The sequence below is a fragment of the Hibiscus syriacus genome, unplaced genomic scaffold, assembly GCF_006381635.1.
Source record: "Hibiscus syriacus cultivar Baekdansim isolate YM2019G1 unplaced genomic scaffold, ASM638163v2 tig00110419_pilon, whole genome shotgun sequence".
Taxonomy (NCBI): Eukaryota; Viridiplantae; Streptophyta; class Magnoliopsida; order Malvales; family Malvaceae; genus Hibiscus; species Hibiscus syriacus.
This window is the reverse complement of record NW_024062731.1, coordinates 437897-465604: the sequence shown is the minus strand read 5'-3', so window position 1 is coordinate 465604 and position 27708 is coordinate 437897. Positions and strand designations below refer to the sequence as shown.

General features: G+C 34.2%; 1 protein-coding gene and 2 pseudogenes across 1 annotated transcript; 2 read left to right on the top strand and 1 right to left on the bottom strand.

The window, feature by feature from the left end:
* Positions 1-769: 769 nt before the first annotated feature.
* On the top strand, positions 770-10225 carry LOC120124572 (annotated as a pseudogene).
* A 95-nt stretch (positions 10226-10320) lies between these two features.
* Positions 10321-12330, bottom strand: LOC120124543 (annotated as a pseudogene).
* Positions 12331-18585: 6255 nt separating this feature from the next.
* LOC120124573 lies at positions 18586-19673 on the top strand. Its single transcript, XM_039143214.1, has 3 exons — positions 18586-19357; positions 19444-19500; positions 19598-19673. Exons 1-2 carry the CDS (start codon positions 18644-18646, stop codon positions 19495-19497), a joined length of 768 nt encoding a protein of 255 aa, XP_038999145.1. The 5' UTR covers positions 18586-18643; the 3' UTR covers positions 19498-19500; positions 19598-19673.
* The last annotated feature ends 8035 nt before the right edge of the window (positions 19674-27708 follow it).

The window sequence follows — 27708 nt, the reverse complement described above, 5'->3', positions numbered from 1 at the left end:
TATAAATAATTATTTATTTTACCAAAAAATATTAAATAATTTTAATTTATTGGGTTTTTTTAATAAAATTTTCTTATTATTTAATTTTTCATTCTTCCTAAACATATTTGTGTTTGTATATTTTATTATTATATCAGTAATAATTTTTAAGTACTTTTTACTTATATAAGTTTTAATAAATTAATCATTCATACGTTATATATTTAATATAAAAATATTTATAAAATGTAATATAATTTTTCTTGAATAGTTCGATATAATTACAAAATAATATTTTTTTTACTAAAATCCCCTCAACCTATTGACAACACATATCTTATAAATATATTTATTCGAATTCATAAAAGAATAACATCATTTTTCATCGACTAAAAAATTTAAAATATGAAAAGTTTATATTCAAAAAAAGTGAGTTTTTAATGAACACACGTTGTCTGCAACTTTTTGATGAGGCAAATTTTCATTATATATTCTAGCTCGAAACTCTTAGTTTTCTGGAAGACCATTACAATAACAGCAATGTACACATTCAGTCCCTCAATTATTGATTTCTTTTATTTTTTTCTGCTAATTATGATAAAAAAAAGAACAAACATTGAGAAGTATTTGCCTGAATGGTTGGAATATATTAATGTTTCTTTTCAACACCCTTCACTCCTTTTTTCCCCAACTTTTTTGTGTCCTATAATTCACGTCTGAGTTTTGGAGTTGCGGAGAGAGATAACTGGAATTTGACAGAGAATCGAGCCCTTCAGTGAAGGACACATCAATGGAGAACAAAGATGATTTCGATGCAAGTGCAGCTCCTCCTTTTCATATTGCCGATATCCGAGCTGCCATCCCGAAGCACTGTTGGGTCTAGAATCCATGGAGGTCAATGAGTTATGTCTTCAGGGATATCATTGTCGTCTTTGCATTATTAGCAGCTGCGTCTTACTTGAACACCTGGTTCTTTTGGCCTCTCTACTGGGTTGCTCAAGGAACTATTTTTTGGGCTCTCTTTGTCCTCGGACACGATTGGTACTGATCCTACATCCATTTTCGGTTCCGGGTTTGTTTGTGTCGGTTATTTGATTAAATTCGAGTTGCTATTGATTTTTGCAGTGGCCATGGAAGCTTTTCTCATGATCCCGTTCTAAATAATGTGGTGGAACAGATCTTACATTCCGCAATCCTTGTTCGTTACCATGGATGGTACGTTCGTTGCTTGGGTTTAACGTTTGTTCTTTACATACATACATATATATATATATGCAATTACATGGAACTTTGTTTGGGACTTTTGTAGGAGACTAAGTCATAAAACTCATCATCAAAACCATGGAAATGTGGAGAAGGACGAGTCTTGGGTTCCGGTAAAGCATCGAATCCCGAATTCAGTTAGTTCATACAATCATCTTTAAGATTCGATCCTTGGATTATCTAACCTTTTTTTTTTTTGAATTCTCAGACGCCTGAGAAGCTTTACAAGAGTTTGAGCATTGAAACAAGACTTTTGAGATTCACTATCCCCTTTCCCCTATTTGCATACCCTACCTTGTTTTAGATTGAACTAGCTGATAATGCAAAAGGGTCTAACGGCAACATTTTTTAATAACGTGTTGAAAAAAATTTGCTCATAAACAGTGAAGGAAAAATTATTATTTTTAATTAGGGTGCTTGTTACAATACTCGTAAATGACGTCGGGATCACTTAACGACGTCTAGAGCATTACCAATTAACTTTGCTATCGTACATGCAGGAATCGTTAGATGATCCAGACATCTTTAAGAAGTTCTTATGTGGTTCAGGTGTCTTTCACCGAGTAGTATAGCAAATACCTTATTTGAAGAAAATTTTTATTGCTTCTTTTATGAAAAAAAAGAAATTCAACAAATTATTGAAGCAATTTTGCTAGGATTTAATATTGGTCTTACAACCAAAAAGAACTAATTATAGTGCTTAATTAGGTGCATTATTAAAGTGGCATAGAAGTCCAGAGAAGACAGGATCTCACTTCAACCCATACAGCACACTGTTTTCTCCCCAAGACAGGAAACCACTTCAATTGGATTGCAATGGTCGGTCTCCTTGTCTATTTCTCTTTTGCGTTTGGTTCATCCATGACATTCATCACCATGGATATGAACGGAAACTTCCTTCGTATCGTGGCAAGGTAATTAACTAAAGGCTTAAATATACAAAAAGGTGTCCAACGTATGTATTTAGTTTCAGTTTAGTGTTTAACGTTTATTTCGTTCTAGTTTGGTGTCTAATGTTTCATTCCGTAACTCAGTTTGGGTCAGGCCGTGATGGACCGTTAATTCAGACCGTTATATGCTACCTGACATTTGTTTAATATTAAAACATGAATTTTGTAATTAAAATAATAAGAAATTAATTAATGAAAATTAAAAAGTTAAAAACCTTTTTAACCTTTAACCCTAAATCATTTCTCTCTCTTCCCCTTCATTCTCTTCTCATTCATTCTCCACCCTTTTTCTAAAATTGAATTTAAGAACCCTAAATAAGTTCTCAGAACCTACAGGCAGAGAGTAAAGGATATCAAGTGAAAGTTCAAGGGTCGTGGAATGTCATTGTGGAATGAAAGCTCCCATTTGCATTTCTAATAAGCCATGGAGTAAAGGGAATTTTTATGGGTGTTGTCAAGCGAAAGAGGTAAGTTATGATTTTGTAAGAAATTTTTAGGGCTTGTTGACTTATTAGCCTAATGTTTTAATTTTCTGTATGTTGCATAATTGATGTAATTTTTTCCAGTGGGTAGACAAGGAACCAGATAATGAATGTACTAATGAAGACTTGAAATTTCAATTGGAAATGTTAATGACTGAAAATATGAATTTAAAAAATGAAAACCAACAATCGAAAGAAATTGTAAAATGTGCAAAGAGGAGGACACATGCTTTATTCTATAAGATAGCATTCTTTACTTCTTGAATAGTGTACTTCATGGTGAAATTTGGTCTTTAAATGAATGATGGTAAGACAATTATTATGTGCAAAGAGGAGGAAAGTTATTATGTTTGCGGGTTTCTTGTAATATTGGTGTAGCTGAAGGAATTTGTAGTTGTTGTAATGTTGGTATGAAAATTGTTATGTTAGAAGATAATAAAAGTTTAAATTGTTGTTATGGAAATCTTATGTTTTGTGTATGGAAATTGAATGTTAGTATATGATTATTTTGCATTGATACATAATTGCTGAATGAGCATGGGTATATAAATAGTTGGAAATTAATAGGAGCAAAAGAAATATTTCATATATTAAAGTGAATAGCCCAAATAGTTGCATATATCTAAACAAAATGAATTGTCAAATGCCCAAATAATTCACATGAGTAAACAAAGTCAAATAACCATTTTCATGTGACTAAAGATAATGCAACACAAAACACAAAAGAAGCATAAACTTCATTCTAAGGTCTCTAAATGGTTGGTTTAAGGAGAGACCTTTTGATGGGAAGCTTTGGCCTGTTGATGGGAAGCTTTGGCAATCTTGCTTATGGATCAATGTTAGAAGTTTCCATTGAAGGTGACTGAGAAGATGCTGAAGGTAGTGTTGTTGTTGTATGACTTGAACTTTGTATTCTGGCTGCAACAGATGACCTTGTGTTAGGTCGAGAAAGGAACACTTGACTTGGTCTTCCTGGCTGTTAAAATGAAAGAAAATATCAGAAGCACATAATTTTTATAAAAAAATTAATTAAAATTGTTTAGAATTATATTTACTTACATTTAAAATTTGTATTCTTGTTGCTTTATTTGTGTACATGCCAATCCCTTGCATGATTTTTCTGCTCCTTAGCCTATGTGGTGTAACATGATCTCTAGGGGAAGGGATTTGCAATTTGCTATCACCTTTTTTTTTCTAGGTGCAGAGGTTGTAGGTGATTGAACAGTTAGAGTAGGCATGGACCTCATTTGTAGAGCAGTTGTGTTAGGATTTTTGGAAGCTCGAATCGACAACTGGAACGGTTTGCAAATAGGGGGTCGGAACGGTTTTGTGTTTAGGGAGTAAGGAGATTGAAAGATAGAGAATTGCACAGCGATTTATAGTGGTTTGACTTTCTCAATCAAAGTCTACGTCCACTACCTTAGCTCCTCACCAAGGATTTTCCAACAAATTCACTAATTTGTTCTTTCTTTTGAGGATAAAGAGTAACCTTACAAACTCCCTAGTTTTTCCGGGATAAACTAGAACCTTTCCCTAGCTTTTACACGGGATTAGCTAGAACCTTTCCCCTTTACAAAAGGATAAGAAATGTAAACAAGAAAACCTCTCTAAGGTAGGTGTTTACAAGATTGAGCTCACAAGAACAAAATATTTACAAGAGAAAGATGAAATAAGATTGAAAAACTCTTCTCTTGTGTTTGATTGCTTGGATAGTTGTTCTCTTGCTTCTTCAAGTGTCCTTAGCTTGTATTTATAGCTTGGAATGTGTTTGAAGTCATATCTAGCCATTGAGGATGTTTTGGAGCCGTTTGAGAATGATTTTTCTGTAAAAATAGGCTGCCCAGAATGGGGGGGGAATCGGTACCCCTTCATAGGGAATCGATACCCCTTCATAATATTTAAATATTATTACCGTTGGGCTGATGAACAGTGAGGGAATCGGTACCCCCTTGGGGGGAATCGGTTCCCTTTTTACATACTGGAATTTTTGAGCCTCGGGGTACTGTTCAAACAATGATTTACTGTTCAAATAGTAATTTACTGTTCAAATAGTAAATTACTATTCATAAAAACATTTTTGTGCTCAATTTTAAATTAAAATAACTTTGAATTATTTTTGTAAATTTTGAATAAATTCAATTAAGTCCAAATACATTTTGTAAATTCAATTCAAGTCCAAAAACCATTTTGCCTTAAATTGTTATATCGAAACATAGTTCAACAAGTTGCTATTGACAGTGGTGCCGCTTGTGGTGTTGAAGTTGTTGGTGTAAAACCAGGGGTGTAGAGATTGTTGGTGTAGAAAGAAGGGTTGTAGTGGCTACTGGTGTAGAAAGAGGGGTGTTGAAGCAGTCCCTATTAAAAGTTGATGCTGGTGGGACTTGGTTTGTGTAAAAAAATAATTAGATTACATAGTCATCTAATTATTAAATTAAAACAAAATAATGGAAAACCAAAATAAACTCACATTGTATTGGGTTTTTGATGGACAAGTTTTTAAATTGTGTCAAGTCTACCTGCAAACTCTACAATTCATTTTCATTCCAGTCATTCTCATCTTATTTTCGTTGCTGCTGTTGGTGTTTTTGCTTTTCAATTCACATTTTTCTCTTCTCCTTTTATGCTTTGGTCTTTCAGGCATTTTTCTTTTAAAAGGTGCATCAATCTTAGGCATTTGTGTGTCTTTCCAATACTTTTCACTTGAATTACTAGGGAGAACAACAATGTCCAATGCTTGATAAATCTCAATTTTATACATACTAAGTACATATAATTCCAACTCTTCTTCCCTATAGAATACTACACACACAACATGAGGGCATAATATTCCCGTGAGATCCCACACTCTACAAGTGCATTTCCAGCCTTTAACATCAACTACAAATGTGTCATCATTTTGTAAAAATTAATATCCTTCAACCCCATTCCAGATGATATGGCAGACATAAATAAAGTTCTTATGTTTTTCTAATGTTTTTTTTGTAATACGAGGACATAGGTCACCATTCCACCTAAGTGGATTTTTCTTGTGATCAACAACTCTGTGCATCACACAGTGCCTAATATCCTCTAACATAGAAATTATTAACTTAAATATAGCCCTTAATATGACATTGTAACACTCCAAATTCCGAGTTAGAAGTTTGGGTCAACTCGAGACCTATGTTTTGAGCCAAATAACCTATTAAAATAGTTTGGGCCAGGTTTAGTGATAATGGGCTTGAGTTGGGCCCAAGAGAATTAATGAAGGGTGATGAGTATTTTTTGAAATAGAAAGTAAAATGACTAAAAGTGTATTTTATCCATAGTTTAAATTAAAGAATGAAAACCCTTCCCATTTTATCATTTACATGAACCACTTCCCATATAACCTCACCAAACACTCTTCTCATTCTTTCCATATTTCCTCTCTTCTTATTCTTTACAAAATTTGAGATTTTAAGAGGTTAAAGTGTGGGTTTGATTAACCAAGGTAAGATTAATAATCTACATTCTTCAAGCTTGAATTCAAGTTCCATTTCTTAAGTTTTAGACATAGTTTTAAAAATGGGTTTAGAAAGGTTCAAGAGAGTAGACGGTTTTGGTTTGTTCTTGTGGATTCAAGTTATAGGAAACGTTTTTAGCATTAATCCAATGACTTATTCGAGTTAGTAACACCTTTTCTTACCTTTGATTAGTGAAAGGACTGGGAGAAAGCTGAAGAGCAAGGAGAAAGGAGAAAGTTACCTCTTGAGTGTTTTGAGGGTGTTTTTAGCAACCAAGAATAAAGGTAATCACACTTACAACTCTTTCATACTATTTGTGGGTCAATAGAGATGTAACATTTATTTAAAAGTTTAGTGAAGCATGATGATTAAAGTCTATGGTAGATTATATGTTTTAAAGTTATAGTATGTTAAAAGCCTTCTTTATAACACTTATATATATCACATAAGCATTAATAATAATTGGGGACCTCACTAAGGTCTTTGGGTTAGAATAATAAGTTTTTTTTGTGCTTATTTTGTGCACTCTGCAGCTTGGGTCTCGATACTGGAGGGCCAGTATCGAGATCGTTCATCATTTTTGTGTAAATTCATGAATCTTTGGGCAGTGGTATTGTTACCCTTTCAAGCTTATCGATACCAGGTTTATGGTATCGAGACTCCCAGGAGTGGTATTGAGACCTATTTTCTAGTAGCCTTTTTAGTATCGATACTTACATAAAGTATCGAAACTATTGTTATGGGTATCGATATTGAATGGCCAGTATATATACCAACAGTCTGTTTTGGGCAAGAAAGTCAAATTTTAAGGGTTTAGACTCGAGGTACTCCAACACTTCAGTATATCATCAAATAAGACTACAAGTGAGAACATTAATGACGCTTAATTACATTTAGAAATGAGATTAAGTAGGGGACACAAAACTATCCTTGATTGATGCTCGGGAAGCGATCATGACACCCGAGTTCCTTTAGTAAGATTGTGATGTCGAAGTATAGAATCAGTTTGGATATCCTTAAGTAGTACGTTAGGCACTTTAAACTAACTAACTAGAGCCGATGCTCGACACTAACGAGGGGTAGGTTAGTCGAGGGTGTTGTGTCTGATATAGAGATTCCGGTCCTTATCCTTGATAGACTAGAGGGGTGCATGAACTCTAAGATACATAATCCTCAGCCACACCATGATGTCTATCATAGAGTAGAGATTACATTATACGAGTATACTCACTATTTCAATATTATCAATTAGCTTGAGCATTCCATGAACACTTTTTATATGACCTAGTTATTAGTGTGGCACTGGGCTAGTTTGCTCAACTTTTGAATTTTTTTTTTACACAGGTTAGTCGAGGAATAGTCAGAGGGCCTTTTTGCTAGCAGTGATCCAGTTAAGACAAGTGTAGAGTATGTCTCAAATTTCTTCTTTAGAGGGCATGTATATTTGTAAACCTCATTTTGTATTATCTAGTCGTAACTTATTTTAAACGTTAGTCTGTGTAAACTGAATTATTATTTTTGGAAGCTCCTAAATGTAAACTATTTTATTTAATATATGTTTGGTTTATCGTAGCATGAATATTTACAATTGATCATTTCAAATCGAATATTTTTAAAAAAATTGGTTAGTCACTTCAGTGGTTTCGTGTGGCATTCAGATCAATCGAATGTGTGTTGTATCAGTTTAGGATGTTATAGGCAAAATTGAAAGCCTCTGAAAAATTATTGTCTACAGCATCACACTTTGATCTGGTACTAAAAAATGCTTTAGTCCAATACCTAAGATGCCTAACAATCAGGTCATCATATGCAACTTTTTCAGCTTACCAATTATGTTGACATTGTGTTCAAAAATAGCTTCTATTGTAACCTTGCAACAAGCCCAAAACAGCAAATGAAGATCACCTGCTTTGTGGCTTTTTTTTCCAGTTGGCATAAATATGCCTAGCACATAATCTGTGCTCTACATTTTGTAAGTACAAAGGGACCTCTTCGAGCAAGCCCTATAAAAACAGAAATAGAAGTAATTAGTACAAACAGTGTAAATGTTGGGCACCTATATGTAAATAAGTATTAAAGTTTAGACACCAAACTGGAAAAAATAATTAAAGGTTAGGAACCAAATTGGAACTGAGACAAAGGTTAGGCATCAAACTAGAACCGAGACAAAGGTTGGGCACCAAATTAAAAAACAATTTAAATTGAAAAATGAACTATGAAAGTTTTTACCTTCTGCATGTCACTAAGCAATGTCACCTTCTCACCGTCTCCTAGATTCAAAGCAATAGAAAATATCTGATTGTTGTTGTATCTTCTCACAACAGACATAAGTTCACCTTGGAATGCACCTTTCAAATAACATCCATCTAATCCTAGAACAACCCTACAATACTTTTTAAAGAACTAAAACAAACATACAATCTCCTAAATTTGAGATTGTCAACAGGAGTGGGTCTAACAACCACTAAATCAAAAGTACCCTCTGGATCAGCAGTCCTCAATGCATTCACATAGTCATACAATCTATTAAAATCATGTTAAACACTACCCCTATTCTATTGCATTACCCACCTCCTACCTCTCATGCAACATTGTTTGTCAAATCCACATATAACTCCTCTCTACAAGCCTCATAATCTCTCCCAGTTTCAAATTTAGAAGAATCCTAAGCTTCCCAAGAAAATGTTTTCCTATCAACTTATAATTAGCTCTTTGATTCTTAAATATCACATAACACTGGTGTTCAGTTACTAGAGTTTTAACTGTAAAAAAACCATCATCCCAAGAGGCATATATCAGGAATGAACACCCTTTACTCTTACACACAACCCTAATTTTTTCTTTTATGTTTGTTAAATACTTGAAATCAAACCTTTGAACTATTGCATAAGCAGACAAAACATCCTTTGACTCTTTGTGATTTTAAAAAATCATGCCTAATTCAAATCTAGGTTCAGCACATGAAGAATCAAAGAATAGTTTACTAGTCTTTTTAGATACAAAATCCCTATCTAAATCAGTCTCATAACTCTCAACATCTGAAGAATACAGGTAAGCAATATCCTTCTTACTGTTTTCGCCTCCTAAATATGTTAAACAAATACTCCCTAAATCTGCCTCATTTCCTTCTATTGAGCCTAAACCAGTTTTTGTGTTTTGACTTGGTAAATCTTCCTCATTTACTTCTGTTGAGCCCAAACAAGTACATTCTTCCTCATGATATGCTGCACCTAAATCTGCATTTCCAGCATCTTCATTACCCTCCCCAACACCTCAAAATTTTCAAATTATGTAGAGTGATAGGGAAGAGAGAGAAAATGATTTAGGGTTAATGAGAAAAAAGTTAAAAAGGGTTTTAACTTTTTAATTTTTCAATTTCCATTAATTAATTTCTTATTATTTTAATTACAAAATTCATTTTTTAATATTAAACAAATGCCAAGTGACATTTAACGATTAGAATTAATAATCCGTCACGGTCTAAGTCAAATTGTGCTAAAGAATAAAACGTTAGACACCAAATTAAAACAAAATAAACGTTAGACACTAAACTAGAACTAAAGACATGCGTCATACATCATGTGTATATTTAAGCCTTAATTAAAAATCCGTTTTACGGTCCATATTCAAAATTTGTGACTGTTTCATGTTGTAATTTTCAGGAATGGAGTAACTTGAGAGGAGGACTAACAACAGTTGACCGTGATTACGGTGTATTCAACAATATCCAGCACGACATTGGCACCCACGTCATTCATCATCTCTTCCCTCAGATCCCACATTATCACTTAGTTGAAGCTGTAAGCATCAAGAATCTGATCTGATTTTAGATTGATAGAAGTTGACTCTAATGGTTTTCTTCATGTTGCAGACGAAAGCAGCGAAACCGGTGATCGGAAAATAGTATCGGGAGCCGAAGAAATCGGAGCCGATTCCAACTCACTTCATAAAAGTTCTTGTGTCGACCCTTAAAGAAGATCGTTATGTGAGCAACAGCGGAGATATAGTATCTTATCAGACGGATCCAAATGTGTTTTCCATCGGCAAACCTGAATGATTTCAAGTTTAGAAATTCACTAATCTCATCTCGCAGGGTCTACATTGAAACATGTAGAAATTAAGATTTCTTTAGTAATAATATTGATCACTGGGTTCAAGTTTTCATATAAAATCTGTACACGTATTCATTGAATAATTCACTACTTTTTTGTGCATAACATGCATAGAACCCCACCAATTAACAATATGCCCCTGTAAAAGGGAACGTATATATACACTTGAAATTGATCCAACTACCTTCTTCTCCAAATCATTCCTATTCCATATAATATTCTTCCACTCAGGCCGGGAACGTTGCCGAATCGCTGTGCTAAGACGGGATTGTTGTTGTTGCTGCTCGTCCTCGAAACTTAATTGCTCAGAAGGGGTGTTCTTCACCAAAGATTGGACCCAGGACACATCTGGTTCTTCTGAAGTTGATGACATTGACAGTGCTTGGTCTCCCATATTGCTGCCACTGCTTTTGAACGCAAAAGATGGAATTTTTTTTAGTTTATTTAGCTCTTCTCCCCGTACACTCCCGTCCAATTTTCCATCTGACGAAACCCAGTCCAAAAGGCTAGAAGGCAGGGCACTTGGTGACGAAAACCGAGAATGGTGATTTACCATTGTATGTTCCATAAAGCTCAGGCTCCGGTCTGTAAAGGCATTTGTCTTTGGACTTAAAGCTGTAGCTGCAGTTGGCTGCAGCTGATGAGTTGAAGTATCAAGAGAAGTTCCTCCAAACATGTTTAATTCACTAGTTCCGTCTGCAGGTGCAGAAAAGATCGAAGTAGTGGACATGACATTCTTCCAGTTGGTGGTGGAGGAAATACCAGGTATTGCATCAATTAGCTGCTGAGTTTGGCGGCGGCGACGACTTTCGAGTCCGTGTTGCTCCATGTCCAAGTCCATATGCCAAGCACGTCGAGCACTTTTAAGCCTACTACCATGAAGCTGCAAGGACAGTACAACGTTAGATTGGCTAGGCCACATCATTCCAACTATAGAAGAAGATGTTCTGATAGGGCTCAAGGGAGGTGTTGATGTTTGGGGTAATAAAACAGATGCGGAACCAAGACCATGTCGACTCGATCTTGGGGAAGGTACAGCCGAACCTGTTGAAGCATACACGGGACGGAGCTCTTCAGGCTTGTGAGCAAAGAAACAGACTCTCCTATTGCAATTACCCTCGTCCTTGCATAAACGTGTTCGCTACTGGGCAGGATGAAGCCAGCACTCGAAAATACCATGTGCGTACTCGCAGTTATCGCCCTGTTTGCACGACCCCTTACGAAATTCAGGACAAGGAACTCAACTGTAAAGGTATTTTCTAGGATCACATCTCCTCGCATTTTCTCCGGGATGAACACAAGGACATTCAGTCCAATCAAGAGAGTAAGCCCTCGAACAAGGCGTGACCTTGAAATTATACATCCTAAACTCATCTGTGCCGTATATCTCACTCTTAATGTCCTGTAGAGTAAGATCGATAACATACTCTTTCTTCTGGGTTCCATCTTTTAAAATTCGCGTCACTGAATTACAACCCTCTATTTCAGCAGGCAGACCTTCTATCTCACCAACTCTGTCACATTCCCTCAACAAAGACTCCAACATCTTCTTCTTCAACAAGAAAGCTGAATTACGAGATGGAGCAATTAGATCAACAGGCCGATTTCCATTAGCATCAAGAGACTCAATATCAGTAGATGCATCGAGTAAGATTCTTCCAACCTCAGTCGAATAGAACGACCCACCAAAAGCAGCACAATGAAGAGCGGCACCATCAGAACTGTGCGCCTGGTTAACATCGACACGACCGCTTTTGACAATATATTTCACCACGTCCTTGCTCCCGAACATGGAAGCAATCAAAAGAGGCGTTTTTTCTTGGTAATCCATCTTCCTCGAACCAATTCTCCTTCCGTACCACAAATTCAGCTCATCGGTATCACGACCCTTTTCTTCAATTGCACGTTTAAAACCAACGAGATCATTTGAAGTCGATAACTCTAATAAAAGCGAGAACTTTTGAGGAGCCCTACGTACTTTTTGAGACTCACCCTTCATGATGAAACCGGTTTAAGTTAATTCCCTCTTTGAGTCACTGAACATGGAAAATAAGCTTATTTGTAAGACAAATATGCAGCGACTTGAAGAAAAATACAGAGAGTGGAATTGGTATAAAAAGGGAGAAAACAAATAGAAACGACATTAACTCCCATCCACCACAACTCATGAAATTAACAGCAAAATGAAGAAGACGACATCACATGTTTTACCTAAAGCAATCACTCTAACAGATAAAATATCAATCCTTAAAAATACAACCCTTAGATATGCGACAAATGAACTTATCCAGAAACTTTATGACAAATGACAGTTTTTAACCATGTAAGAAACAGAAATTCAGTTGCAAAAATGAAGACAACTGAAATTAAATAGACATGTCAAATAGACTAACGCACTACTAACATAGAAACCCTAATAAACAAAACACTTGAGTTTGTTTTTTTCTCACCAACCGAATGTAAATCAAACAAAGCACCAACATTGTTGGAGCTTGAAACTGAACGGTGGACACTCGTCTTGTATTGCGATTTAGCAAAACTTTGTTGGCATCTATGGAAAACTTGAAACTTTGATGGAGCTTGTAATTGCTTTACAAAGGCGAAATATTCATTGGAACGAAGCTGGTTTGTTTGAGTAGAGCAGCAAAGGAATCGTATGGAGTAATTTGTCCTTCAAGTAACTATTATGCAGCTTGTTAAATAGTAATCGGAATCGAAACATGCAATACACCTTGTTGGTTTGATGTATAAAGTGCACTATCGATTATTGAACCATGTCATTCAAGTTCGGGTCATGAAAAGTTATTTTTGCATTGGAATTAAGAAGCATAAATAGCATTGATGAAAACGCTCTTTGTATTTAAGATGCTCCAAGCAAATCAAGGAAAGATTTGAAGGAACTAATTAAGTGTACCTGAGCAACTTTTGCCTGAAGTTCTGGAGACAGGTGATCTTCAAGAGTAATCACAACAGGATATGGGACAAAACTCTCTTGATCATTAACAACACACACCCTATTACTCGAATTCAGACTAAGAAAAACATTATTCCCTTTAACTACTAAGTTCGTTCAATGAATTCTAAATACAAGAATTTTGAGTTTAACAATCATATGTGATTTTTTGAGCAGGTACAGACAAGGTGAATTTAGGGGCTGGGAAGAGCTAGACCCCTAAATTTTGTCAAATTTTTATTAGTACTCTTTAAGTTTTTGTAACTTTCATTTTTAATATTTATGATTAATATAAAAGATATGATCATTTATGTTTGTTCCCAACAGTTACCTTTTTTTAAACTTAACATTTTTATAAAATTTGGTAAACTATACAAAATAGTATTCCATAAAAAATTGAATAATTGCAGTATCTACATACAAAGTAATATTTAAAATGTAATTTGATAAAAAAAATAAAAGTATATAATTGTGGTAGTATCTAATAAAAATCGAGCATTTAATTTGTTTGGTTTTCTAAATGTTATTTTAGATGATTACTAATATCCTTTGGTTGTCCTGAATGGTGTGGTGGGAGAGAGTTTTGTTCTTCAACGGGGACTTTGACAAGGGGATCCGCTTAGCCCTTACCTGTTTCTGATATGTAGTGAAGGTTTGTCTGCTTTAATTCGTCGTGCGACATTGAGGGGGAAGTACAAAGGAGTGCGGATCAATAGATATCCTCTTGTTATTACGCATCTTTTGTTTGCAGATGACAACATTATTTTTGGAGAGGCTACTGATCAAATGGCTACACGGGTTAAAAGGTTGCTGTCGGTTTATGGGGAAAGTTCAGGACAAGCAATTAATGTGGATAAATCTGGCATATTTTTCAGTGCAAATGTTATTGAGGATGGGAGACACAATATTCGGAGAATTTTAGACGTTCCAATGTCTATGAACCCTGAGCCGTATTTTGGACCTCTCGACAATCGTTAGACGGAATAAGAGAGGAGCTTTCACAAACCTAAAAGACAAGTTTCGAAACCATATTTAAAGCAGGAGTGTTCGGGTGTTGTCACAGGGGGTAAAGAGGTATTTATAAAATCTGTTTTGCAAGCAATTCCATTGTATGCAATGAATTGTTTTCTGCTTCCTAAAACGCTATGTCAGGATTTGGAAGCCATAATGACACGATTCTGGTGGAAAAAGTCCAAACCAAAGAAGGGAATACACTGGTGTTCGTGGGAGTCTTTGAGCAGGCTAAAGGAGGAAAGGGGATTGTGCTTTAGGGATTTGGCAAAATTCAATATCGCCCTTCTAGCTAAACAGGGCTGGAGATTGATCCAAAACCCTACATCACTGGTTGGTCGTTTGTTACGCGCTAAGTATTTCCCTGCATGTACTTTCCCTTCTTCTCGATTAGGAACTATGCCATCCTACATATGGAGTACAAAGGGCTTATTAGAAATGGGAGTCCGATGGAAAGTAGGCAATGGGAAAGATATTTCTATTTGGAACGATTATTGGCTGTCATATTATCGACCACAATTAGTGGAATCACCTCGTAATGAATCAGTGAAATGGGTAGTAGAGTTGATTGGCATGGATTCGAAAGCTTGGAGAGTAAATTTAATTCGGCAAATTTTAGTTGAAACTGAAGCTCAGTTGATCTGCAGAATTCCCATATCTTGTTTTAATCAGGAGGATTGTCGTATATGGGGAGGGAAACGTTCGGGTTTATTTAGCGTGAGAAGTGCGTATAAATTGCTATTAAATCCAGGAGGTGAGTTTTCTCATCGGAAGGACTTGTTCAAGGTGACGTGGGCTTGTGAATGTCAAAGAAAAATCAAACTTCAACTCTGGAAGTTAGTCTGCAATTATGTCCCTACTAAAAGAAACCTGTATCAGAGGCGTATTCTAAATGACCCAAGTTGCTCGAGATGTGCTCAGGTAGTAGAAAATAATGTGCATGCAGCGAGAGAATGTATTTTACCGAGACAATTTTGGAGAGCGTTGGGTTTTAATTGGCCTACATGGGTAAACTCTATAGATTTTAGTGAATGGTTATCTTGGTTATTTCATCATAATTCTAAAGAGAAGCATACAGAGATTTCAGTAGGGATTTGGTCTGTTTGGTTTGCCCAAAACAAACTACTACATCAAGGGAATGATACGAGATGTGAGGAAATAATTACCTTAATCCGAACTCAAAGTGATGATTTTGGCAAGGCAAACGACCCTTTTGATTGGTCGCTGGAAGCCTCCACCTTCGGACCACGTGAAGATCAATTTCGATGCTCGATTTGTGCAAAATAGAAATGAAGCTTGGTCAGGAATCGTAGCGAGAGATATGGAAGCTTGGTCAATAATTTTTGGAACAAAATGCATTTTTAGTACCGAAACTCATGGGGTATCAATACTTGACCTTAGGGTATCGATACTGTCCACTTTGTATGATCAAATTCAACCCGGTTAAGGTCCGTAAGAGCTAAGAATGGTTCGTAAGGATAAGACTTAGCCTGTGAAGGACGTGAATGGCTAAAAGGGCCTAGTGACACTTATAGGAGAGGGTTACAACCAGTGTAACTATAGTAGGCGTAATACGTCCAACAATCTTTAGTGAGCACGTAATAGATATTTATGGATGGAGGATCAATACACAAGGCGTACCAACAAGAGGTATAGCCAAGTAATCAGATTATGAGACAGCAGTGTCGTAAATAGAAAAACGACCGAGAGTGTTGGATATACTGCTACTTCTTTAGTTCGAGGGTGAATTGAGGGAAAACGTAGTAATAATGAATAGAGTATCGCTACCCATAAATGAACCTGATTCAGATATCGGGCCAACCAAAACCTCAGCCAGTAAACAATAAACATAGTAATCGCCGTGAAGTCTCAAAATACGTAGAGATTTCCCCAGAGTTAGAGAATGACTAAAATACCCTTAAGTAGTATATAACCAGATCAATACAGATTATAAGCAGTAACATATTAATAAACCCTTGCATAACGTTCTAGATGAGAGAATGAGCGAGATAACAGCTAAAAACAAAAACAATAACAATAACAGCAAAAAACAATAACTATTGATGTCATAAAACAAGCCTTTGTGTGACACTTAAGAACACAACCAGAACACCTGAGTTACTTTAGTAGTAGGGCAATTGTCTTGTCTGTTAGTATGTCCAGGTATAAATCAGTCAGTGCCACAACACTTCTTTTGCTAGCTGGGCGCAGATGCCCCAAGACTCAACGGCGTAAGTTGGCGGGGTGTACATTTCCGATGCAACTCCGGATCTCACCCCATATATCTGAGGGGCCAGGTGTACGTCTTCAATGTATTTTCGGATCTCACCCAGTTACCCAATGGTATCTTAGGTAGGTTAGAGGGGTGTGTAGGCTTCGAGATGCAGCCCCTTTGCCGCACCATGATGCCTACCTTAGCTTGTGTGATGCATAGTAGTATTAGTATTGCATTTAGATAATACATAGCACAATCAATATTGTATTTAGATAATGCATAGTAGAGTTAATATTGCATTCAGATAATGCATATCAGAGTTAGTGTTGCATTCAGATAATGCACAGGAGCGTTAGTATAATATTTAGACAATACGCAGCATATACAATTAGTAGAGTTAGAGACCAGAGGTGTACTCATGGCTAAGCCCTTAGTCGAGGTCTTAGGAATGCATGAGACCTCCACTTCAACGATAGAACAACTAAGCCTTAAGTAGGTAACACTTGTTCTAGATCATGCATGTACCTACTGCTTGGTGTCATATTTTCAGCATGCTTGCGTTTATGAAATTCTTATGTTGCTCTAGATTAACGATTATATTGTTTGGCTTTGTAAGCTCTGCCTTTGGATGTTTTCTGTTGACAGGTCAGTAGCATGAGCAATTCGTGGAGCACCGTCGTAGTAGGACTTCCAACATCTCCTTTAGAGTATTGTACCACAACTTAGTGGCTATATGTATTTATAGAACCATTTAGGGGCTAAAATAAAAATTAAACCATTTTACTAATGGGTCAGATCATCAAACTAACGACATTCAACGTCCAAGCGACCAAAACTTAATAAAACGATAACGTAATTGACCAAAACTTAATAAAACAATGGCGTAAGTGACCAAAACTTATGTTTTTGAATTTGGCAAGCAAAAGTGTATAAATATGAAAAGAATGTGACCAAAACTTAATCCACGTATTATCTAAGTGGAAATGATATAATTTTAATTTTATATATATTTACCACGCGTCAGCAAATCATTAAAGGTTTAACAGTCGTTAACTTTCAGTAATCACATCTTAATTAAAACGAAACGAAAGTGATCAAATATTATATTTGAGTGAGCAAAATTTTATAAAACTCAAACAAGTGACTCATTTTGCAGTTTACTCTAAAATCTTTTATTAGATATAGAACAAAGATGTGCATGAGTTATGTTTGATTCGGGATTTCAATCGACCTGAATTAACTCAAAAAATATATATTATCCGCTCAAAATTTGACCGGACTCATATTTATGGTAACCTCACTCAATTCAAACTTATCCTCATTTTTAAATAGAACTTAACATCCAAAAATATTAATAATATTAATAAAATATTAATTTTATTCGGTAAAAATAGAAATCATCATGCGCATCTTTCCAACAGTTGACGTGACGTACATGGATGATATATCCAATTGGTCATCTTTAATTAAATGGAGTCAAATACAATGGGACCGTTGACAAAATTCTATGACTGGATGAAATCAGAAATCAGCTAAACTCCGCCATATTTGACCATGTTCAACTTTCTTCAATTAATTATTTGTTCAATTATAGCTTTGATCCTTATAGTATACTCAAATTGAGGATTCAGTTAATATATTTTAATTTATCATAATATGATCATTTTATTTTATAATATTATTGTTGATTGAGGCTTATATCAGTTGGCCTCATTGCTATTCAAACATCTAAGAAAACTTTAGATTTAAGTTTACTTAAACATGTAATATCTTCTGATTTAGAGGATTTGAGTCCTGAATAATCCAAATATATGTTGTCATGAAATTTTATATTTTTTGCGTTTATGAGATATTTTTTAGAGAAAAATCCATGCCGATATTTTAATCAGAATAACTAACGACATCAATGTAAGTATAGGGACTAAACCCAAATGTAAGTGTAGCAGAAGTAGCAAAAGCGTAATTTGACACTACTTACATATTAAATAAGGCATAAATATCCCTGGTGTGTACAACTTTAATTGACTGTTTCTCTTCTGAAATTTCAAGTGGTTGAGACACGGCTTGTTTGAAAATTCAATATATATATATTCTTAAAAGCATACCTTTATGTACTTAAAAAAGATTACAACTTTCCAGTTATCCAAAAAGGAGTATTTTTCCTGAATATTCATCCTGCAGAAGAATTAAGAAATGAGAAACACAATCTCAATCGCTTCAATATTTTTCACTCTTTTCGTCATCCAAATCCATGCAAGGACAGATCCTCGACCATGCACCACTTCATGCGGAGATATCCACAACATCGGATACCCTTTTCGCCTGCGAGGCGATCCATCCCACTGTGGCGACCCCGACTACGAGCTTTACTGTGACCCCAACAATCGAACCATACTCGACTTCCATGCCGGACTCTACTACGTCAGCACAATTTCCTACGCCGACCGCCTTATCCGTCTCGTCGATGTTAATTTAGCCACCGGGAACTGCGGTTTGCCCTACAGATCTCTCGGAATCGGAGAAGTGCTAGGCGATGGTCGGTATAATAGAAAGTATTCTAGCCCGCATGCCACTTTTGTGAGATGCTCAGAGGAAATCAATAGCATGCGGAACAACATAGTACCCTGTTTGACTGGGAATACGTATCGGGTTTATCTTAATTACACTGATTTCATGTTGTATCCTCTCGATATTCCCAGTAGTTGCAGTGTCTTTTCCATGGTACTCTCCGGTAGTTCCGATGATCGAAACGTTAACTTCCCAACCACTTACGACGATATCCGGCGGAAACTGCAGTTTGGGTTTGATCTGACTTGGACAGTTGAGTGTAGGGATTGCCTGGCCGATGGTGGTTATTGCCAGTTCGCCACTGAAGAAACAACCGGTTTCGATGTAGCAAGGAAGAAGGTCAGTTTTCTTTTCTAAATATATCGGAATGAAACCTTAATTTTCAGAACTAGAACATGGCGATTTTAACGACGTATGTTACGCAGATTACGCGACACAACTTCGGAACGCCATCCTGTACCTTGCTGCAGTCTTCGTAATAGGTAAGGTTCCTACATTTTTCTTGTCATTTCCAGCTGTTGAACTTATCTGTTGTGTATACTTCATTGATCTGATCAAATATTACGTTGTGCCTTGTAGGTATGACAATATTATGCAGATACATCCTGGCTCCCCTTGTTGTTTTCATTTTCATTCTCCACAAATGCTGCTCAAAGCGAAACAGGATCCAGAAATGAACACAACAATATAGCATTAATATGTGAGCGTTTGTATTAGTTCAGTTTTCCAGTCATTTTGTAATCATGTAAGGATTTGTATTTAATAGCAGTACATATAAAAAAATTACAGTTTGCTGCTCTGCTTCGTGTATGCACTTGCTGCTTTCTGGTATTGAAATCTTCTTTCATTGTTCGACTTTCTATTTTATGATTAACACAAAGTTGAAATAATTACAAATTTGTAATTCAGTTGCATGGTTCGACAAAAAATAATTTAGAAGATTATTATTGAATTAACCTAATAAGAAGCCCAAAAGACAAACCTACCAGCCAATTATATTTGTCGGAACTGTCTTTCGGTTGTGCCCGTAATTGGGCTTCGACTTGGATTAAATGGTTAGAGTCGCCACCGACCACTTTAAAACGAATTTAGGTGGGTCGGACATCATCTTACCTAATCTGCGTTGTACCAAAAACGTGTCGGGTTCGGGAATCGGTTACGGTCAAAGAAGGATTAGCACCCTTGAACCGCCCTTTCGGTACCAATTAATTTTCCGGTTGTCTTTATTTGCGAAAATTTAAATTGAAATTCAAAAATTTAATCCGAATTAATTACTTTTGATCGATTGAAAGTATCCCTAAAAAGTAAAAAAATGTTAGATCAAAAAAATAAAAATAAATTAATAAATATGAAATAACAAAATAAAAAAGTTTTTTTATTAAAAATAAAATAAAATCATGTTTAAAGAAAAAATAATGAAAAAGACAAGGACTAAAATAAAATACAAGACTAAACATAGGACTGAAAGCATGAATTACTCCATTTTAAATATTGAAAAATAAAAGGGAATAAAATACAAGACTAAACATATGGCACACATATTTAAAGCGATAATAATCATTTTAACCGAAAGCATGAGTGTGTTTTGAAACACATATATATGCATGTCTGAATGGTCTTGCAGTCCTCGAGAACTCATGTATTTTCTAGAAAAAAAATACCTCTTACATTTGGGTAGTTTTGCGGTGCGGCGCCTAAAAAACGGTTAATATACGGCGTGATCGGTTAAACAAGTGACCGGTTAAAATTTAGACCGGTTATGTTATATTATTTAACCGGAAATATTATAAAGTACAATAACATACTAGGTAGCGCTTATATAATGTAATAGGTAGCGCTTATATTTACCTATTTTATAAGTAAACCGGTATATTTATACCGATAGCATTGCAAATTTACCTATTACATTATATTATATTGAAAGTGTCCATACTTTTTATAAAAAGGATCGATACTTTAACAGTGTTTCATGTTTTCCACCTACAATATTAATTTAATAATTTCATTGCACAAAAAATTATTTGATTGTTTTGATATTTTATAAATAATATTTAGAATTTTTAATTAATAATAATATATATCGTAACGTAAAAAATAAATCATTAGACGCCTATAATTACTAAATTAATATCTTAAAACTCACTCAAAAGATAACCTTAAATTAATGTTTTCCACAGTGAAAAAAGTATGGACACTTTTATAAAAAGGATAGACACTTTACAATATAACCACTACCTATTACATTATATAAACGATACCTATTACATTATATAAGGGCTACCTATTACATCATATGTTTACCTATTATATTGAAAGTGTCCATACTTTTTATAAAAAGGATCGATACTTTTTTTAAAAGTTATGTAATTTATGTTTCAATTTTTTTAACAGTGTTTCATGTTTTCCACCTACAATATTGATTTAATAATTTCATTTGCATAAAAAATTATTTGATTGTTTTGATATTTTATAAAATATTATTTAGAATTTTTAATTTAATAATAATATATATCGTAACGTAAAAAATAAATCATTAGACGCCCATAATTACTAAATTAATATCTTAAAACTCACTCAAATGATAACCTTAAGAACACTTGAAGAAGCTAGAGAACAACTATCCAAGCAATCAAAAACGAGAAAATCCCAACATGATAACAACTGAACATATCATATCAATGTTCAAACTCAAGTTGTAGATTTTGATTTCCTTTTGCTTGGCATCATATGAGATTTGGATTTTGATTTCCTTTTGCTTGGCACCATATGAGCTTTGGATTTTGATGAGCATCGGAAGTATTTCAGACTTATGATTTGGGTGGTACTCAACTTATGATTTTAGTTGCTATTTGTTACATTTCTTGTATACCACCCAGATCATACGCCCGAAACGTTTCTGACGCTTTAAAGTTGACCAAAAAATAAAATGGTCGGGATTTCCCTCGCGTTTATACGTTGGAAAAAAAACAATGGAAATTAGGAATAATCAATGATAACATGCATATTGGCTTGGGCTAATATTTATAGTGGAGCCGAAATATATATTGAAATTCAAACTCCAATTACATATGAAATGAATTTGAAATGCAGTGTTAAATTGAACATGAAAATTGCATAATTGATTCATACTGTTCAAGTAACATGCTTTATGAACCATCAAGCTAAAAGACAATATTGATTGAGTTCAAAGCTGAGTTGTGAGTTGATGGAGTTGTCACACTTGTCACATGGTTGGAATAAAGTACTCACATGCGAGATAGATTGTTTTGTTATACATAACCCATCTCAACTGAATGAAAATATACATACAATATAATCAAACCAAAACATACTTACACAACAAATTTATATATAACAATGTTCAAATAATGTACCCACAAAAACGAAATTAATCCAATGAAAAAGAGTTATTTCTAACAAAGTCCGGAACATTATTTTTCCAAATGATGTACCCATAACAATGTTCAATTAATGTACCCACAACAATGTTTAATTGATTTGTTGTTTAATTTTCAATTTGAATTATTTGATTTAATAATTTCATTTGCACAAAAAATTATTTGATTGTTTTGATATTTTATAAAATAATATTTAGAATTTTTAATTTAATAATAATATATCGTAACGTAAAAATAAATCATTAGACGCCTATAATTACTAAATTAATATCTTAAAACTCACTCAAAACATAACCTTAAATTAATGTTTTCCACAGTGAAAAAAGTATGGACACTTTTATAAAAAGGATAGACACTTTACAATATAACCACTACCTATTACATATATAAACGATACCTATTACATTATATAAGGGCTACCTATTACATCATATGTTTACCTATATATTGAAAGTGTCCATACTTTTTATAAAAAGGATCGATACTTTTTTTAAAAGTTATGTAATTTATGTTTCAATTTTTTAACAGTGTTTCATGTTTTCCACCTACAATATTAATTTAATGATTTCATTTGCACAAAAAATTATTTGATTGTTTTGATATTTTATAAATAATATTTAGAATTTTTAATTTAATAATAATATATCGTAACGTAGAAATAAATCATTAGACGCCTATAATTACTAAATTAATATCTTAAAAACTCACTCAAAACATAACCTTAAATTAATGTTTTCCACAGTGAAAAAAGTATGGACACTTTATAAAAAGGATAGACACTTTACAATATAACCACTACCTATTACATTATATAAACGATACCTATTACATTATATAAGGGCTACCTATTACATCATATGTTTACCTATTATATTGAAAGTGTCCATACTTTTATAAAAGGATCGATACTTTTTTTAAAAGTTATGTAATTTATGTTTCAATTTTTTAACAGTGTTTCATGTTTTCCACCTACAATATTAATTTAATGATTTCATTTGCACAAAAAATTATTTGATTGTTTTGATATTTTATAAAATAATATTTAGAATTTTTAATTTAATAATAATATATATCGTAACGTAAGAAATAAATCATTAGACGCCTATAATTACTAATTAATATCTTAAAACTCACTCAAACATAACCTTAAATTAATGTTTCCACAGTGAAAAAAGTATGGACACTTTTATAAAAGGATAGACACTTTACAATATAACCACTACCTATTACATTATATAAACGATACCTATTACATTATATAAGGGCTACCTATTACATCATATGTTTACCTATTATATTGAAAGTGTCCATACTTTTTATAAAAAGGATCGATACTTTTTTTAAAAGTTATGTAATTTATGTTTCAATTTTTTTAACAGTGTTTCATGTTTTCCACCTACAATATTAATTTAATGATTTCATTTGCACAAAAAATTATTTGATTGTTTTGATATTTTATAAAATAATATTTAGAATTTTTAATTTAATAATAATATATATCGTAACGTAAGAAATAAATCATTAGACGCCTATAATTACTAAATTAATATCTTAAAACTCACTCAAAACATAACCTTAAATTAATGTTTTCCACAGTGAAAAAAGTATGGACACTTTTATAAAAAGGATAGACACTTTACAATATAACCACTACCTATTACATTATATAAACGATACCTATTACATTATATAAGGGCTACCTATTACATCATATGTTTACCTATTATATTGAAAGTGTCCATACTTTTTATAAAAAGGATCGATACTTTTTTAAAAGTTATGTAATTTATGTTTCAATTTTTTAACAGTGTTTCATGTTTTCCACTACAATATTGATTTAATAATTTCATTTGCACAAAAAATTATTTGATGTTTGATATTTTATAAAATAATATTTAGAATTTTTAATTTAATAATAATATATATCGTAACGTAAGAAATAAATCATTAGACGCCTATAATTACTAAATTAATATCTTAAAACTCACTCAAAAGATGTATATACCTAAATATGTAGTTAACAAACATACCTAAATATGTAGTTATTGTACATACCTAAATTTAATGATAATATACTTGTAGTTATTGTACATACCTAAATATGTACTGCGAATTTAATGTTGTACCCACCCTTTAACTACCACTACCAATGCCACATCCTATTGAAAGCAGCACGACAGAAACATGTTCAAAACGAACCTTTGTTTACATATCCATCAACTACTGGAGCACTGAACTTGCACAACAAAATTTTTGCCATGGATAATACTGATGTAGACAATGTTAAGCCAACCGAGGAATGCCATGAAGTACATAATGTTGATGAATCTGACAGATTGATTGGTCAGCTCTTCTGTTCACGTGATCAAGCTTGGCACTTTTACAAGGGATTCGCACGGGAACATGGGTTTAGTGCACGTAAGGGAACAACACGGCTTGACGTGGAAGGGAATGTGAAGACACAAGAATTTTGTTGTTCCAAAGAAGGGTTTCGAGTCTCAAAAGTCAATACTGTTGATCGTCAACGTGCTCATACGCCAGTCACAAGAACAGGATGTAAGGCTAGAGTCGTAGTTACAGCAACAAATACAAACGATCAGTGGGTTATAAGTAAGTCTGATCAGAAACATAATCATGCATTGTGCACATCTGCTATGACACCATTTATGCGTTCTAATAGAGCTGTAAGTAAGGCTGATATCGATGAGGCAACAACATTGAAAGAGGTCGGTGTTGGCACGTCACAAGTAATGAACTATTTAACGCAGCAGGCATGGGGTTATCATAATGTTGGATTTACACATAAAGACCTCTACAATGCACTTCAAAGAGGTAAAGCAAAGGAAATCGTCGATGGGGATGTGAATGCGCTTATTGCCTACTTTGATTATAAGAAACATGATGATCCTGGGTTTTTTATGACATACTCGGTAGACGAATCGGGGGCATTGTATAATCTTATTTGGTCGGATTCTACATCGAGATCGGATTACACATGCTTCGGTGATGTAATTGCGTTCGACACAACGTACAAAGATAATTTGTATGGTCGACCAATTATGCCTATTGTTGGTGTCAATCATCACCATAACACAATTGTGTTTGCCACTGCATAATCGCTGACGAAACGTCTCAATCTTTCGAGTGGGTGCTACAGAATATTTTAGAAGCCATGATGAATAAATCACCTATTTCTGTTGTAACCGATGGGGATAGGGCAATGCAGAGGGCTATCAAATCTGTTATCCCTTATGCTAAGCACATATTATGTTCTTGGCATCTTTCTCGCAATGCACAAGCTAACATTGGTGACCCAAAGTTTACAGCAGCATTCTCAAAATGCATGGCTTCCTGGTGGACAACCAAGGAATTTGATATTCAATGGCGTTCGATTGTTTCAGAATTCAACGTCCAAAAGCATCCATGGGTGATTGAGAAGGGAAATACACGACACTTATGGGCACAAGCATATCTAACCGGTCATTTCTTTGCCAATATTCGCTCAACACAAAGGTGCGAGTCTATGAATGCTTCACTAGCTATTGCACTGAAACACAAGAAGACATATTAGATGTTGTTCGTGCAATTGAAGATGGAATTAGTAGAATGCGTATGAACGAGTTGAAAGCGGATTACTTAAGTTCCCATACGAAGCCCTTCCAGATCACAAAACTGGTCGACCTTGAAAGCCATGCCGCTACGATTTTTACCCGCGAATCTTTTCGTGTGTTCCAAGATGAACTTATACGGGAGATATTGTACCGGATTGAGGCAGAGATTAAGTCCTTATCATATGAATGTCAACATTATATTTTGTCAAAGTACGCAGAAAAAAATAGGAAATTTGAGATTAGTTTTGATTCTCATACGAAAACTCTAATTTGCTCCTGCAAAAAATTCGAGACCGTTGGACTTCCGTGTCGTCATCAACTTCATATTTTGAAGCAATTGGACTACACATATTTGCCCGGGACTTTGATTCAAAGTAGGTGGACTAATGATGCGAAGGCTTCTGCACCAGCTATGTTGATTTGAATGTGTCTCCAGAAGTGATGCAAATGGCAAGGTTCGCTGCTCTACGTTCAACGTCAAGTAGGTTATGCTACATTGCATCAAAGACAGACGAGTCTTTCAAAACCGCAAGAGATGAGATGAAAAAACTAATAGAAGAATTAGAAAACTCGTTTGGTTTGAATCATTCAGTCAACCAGAGCATTGTAGTAAACAATGTTCGTGACCCTCAACGAAAACAACGCAAGCGAAAAGAAGTGCCGAAGAACAAGGTCGAGAAGAAAATTAGGCGATGTGGGTACTGCAACGGTGAGGGGCATAACAAACTAACATGTCCTCAAGTCAAGCTTAGTTTGAGTACAAGCACACAGCCTACATCAACTGATTTTTTCGAAGATGGAATGGAATGACAACGATCTCCATATAATATATCGTAAGTATCAACATGACTCCTATTGTATGTACATATAAATATTTTGAATGAAGGGAAAAAACCGCGTTACTTCAAATTACCGACACTTTTTAAATGGTATCGACACATTTTTATACCGTATATTTATACCGGTTATATTACAAAATATCTATTACATTATAAATCTGGGTTCCGATGTGTAAATGTCGATACTTTTTTAAATCGTATCGACACATTTTTCTTCCAATATGGACATAAAGTACCGACACAATATTAAAAAGTGTCGATATAGGTTGTAGACCTATTCGCGCATAAAACTGGTATATTTATACCGGTTATATTACAAAATTATCTATTACATTATAATTATGGGTTCCGATGTGTAAAATGTCGACACTTTTTTAAATCGTATCGGCACATTTTTCTTCCAATATGGACATAAAGTACCGACACAATATTAAAAAGTGTCGATATAGGTTGTAGACCTATTCGCGCATAAAACCGGTATATTTATACCGGTTATATTGCAAATTTACCTATTTTATTATAATATGTTGAAAGTGTCCATACTTTTTATAAAAAGGATCGATACTTTTTTTAAAGATATGTAATTATGTTTCAATATTTTTTAAGTATGTTCATGTTTCCACCTACAATATTAATTTAATAATTTCATTTGCACAAAAAATTAGTTGATTGTTTGATATTTATAAAATAATATTAAGAATTTTAATTTAATAATAATATACCGTAACGTAAAAAATAAATCATTAGACGCCTATAATTACTAAATTAATATCTTAAAACTCACTCAAAAGATAACCTTAAATTAATTTTTTCCACAGTGAAAAAAGTATAGACACTTTTAT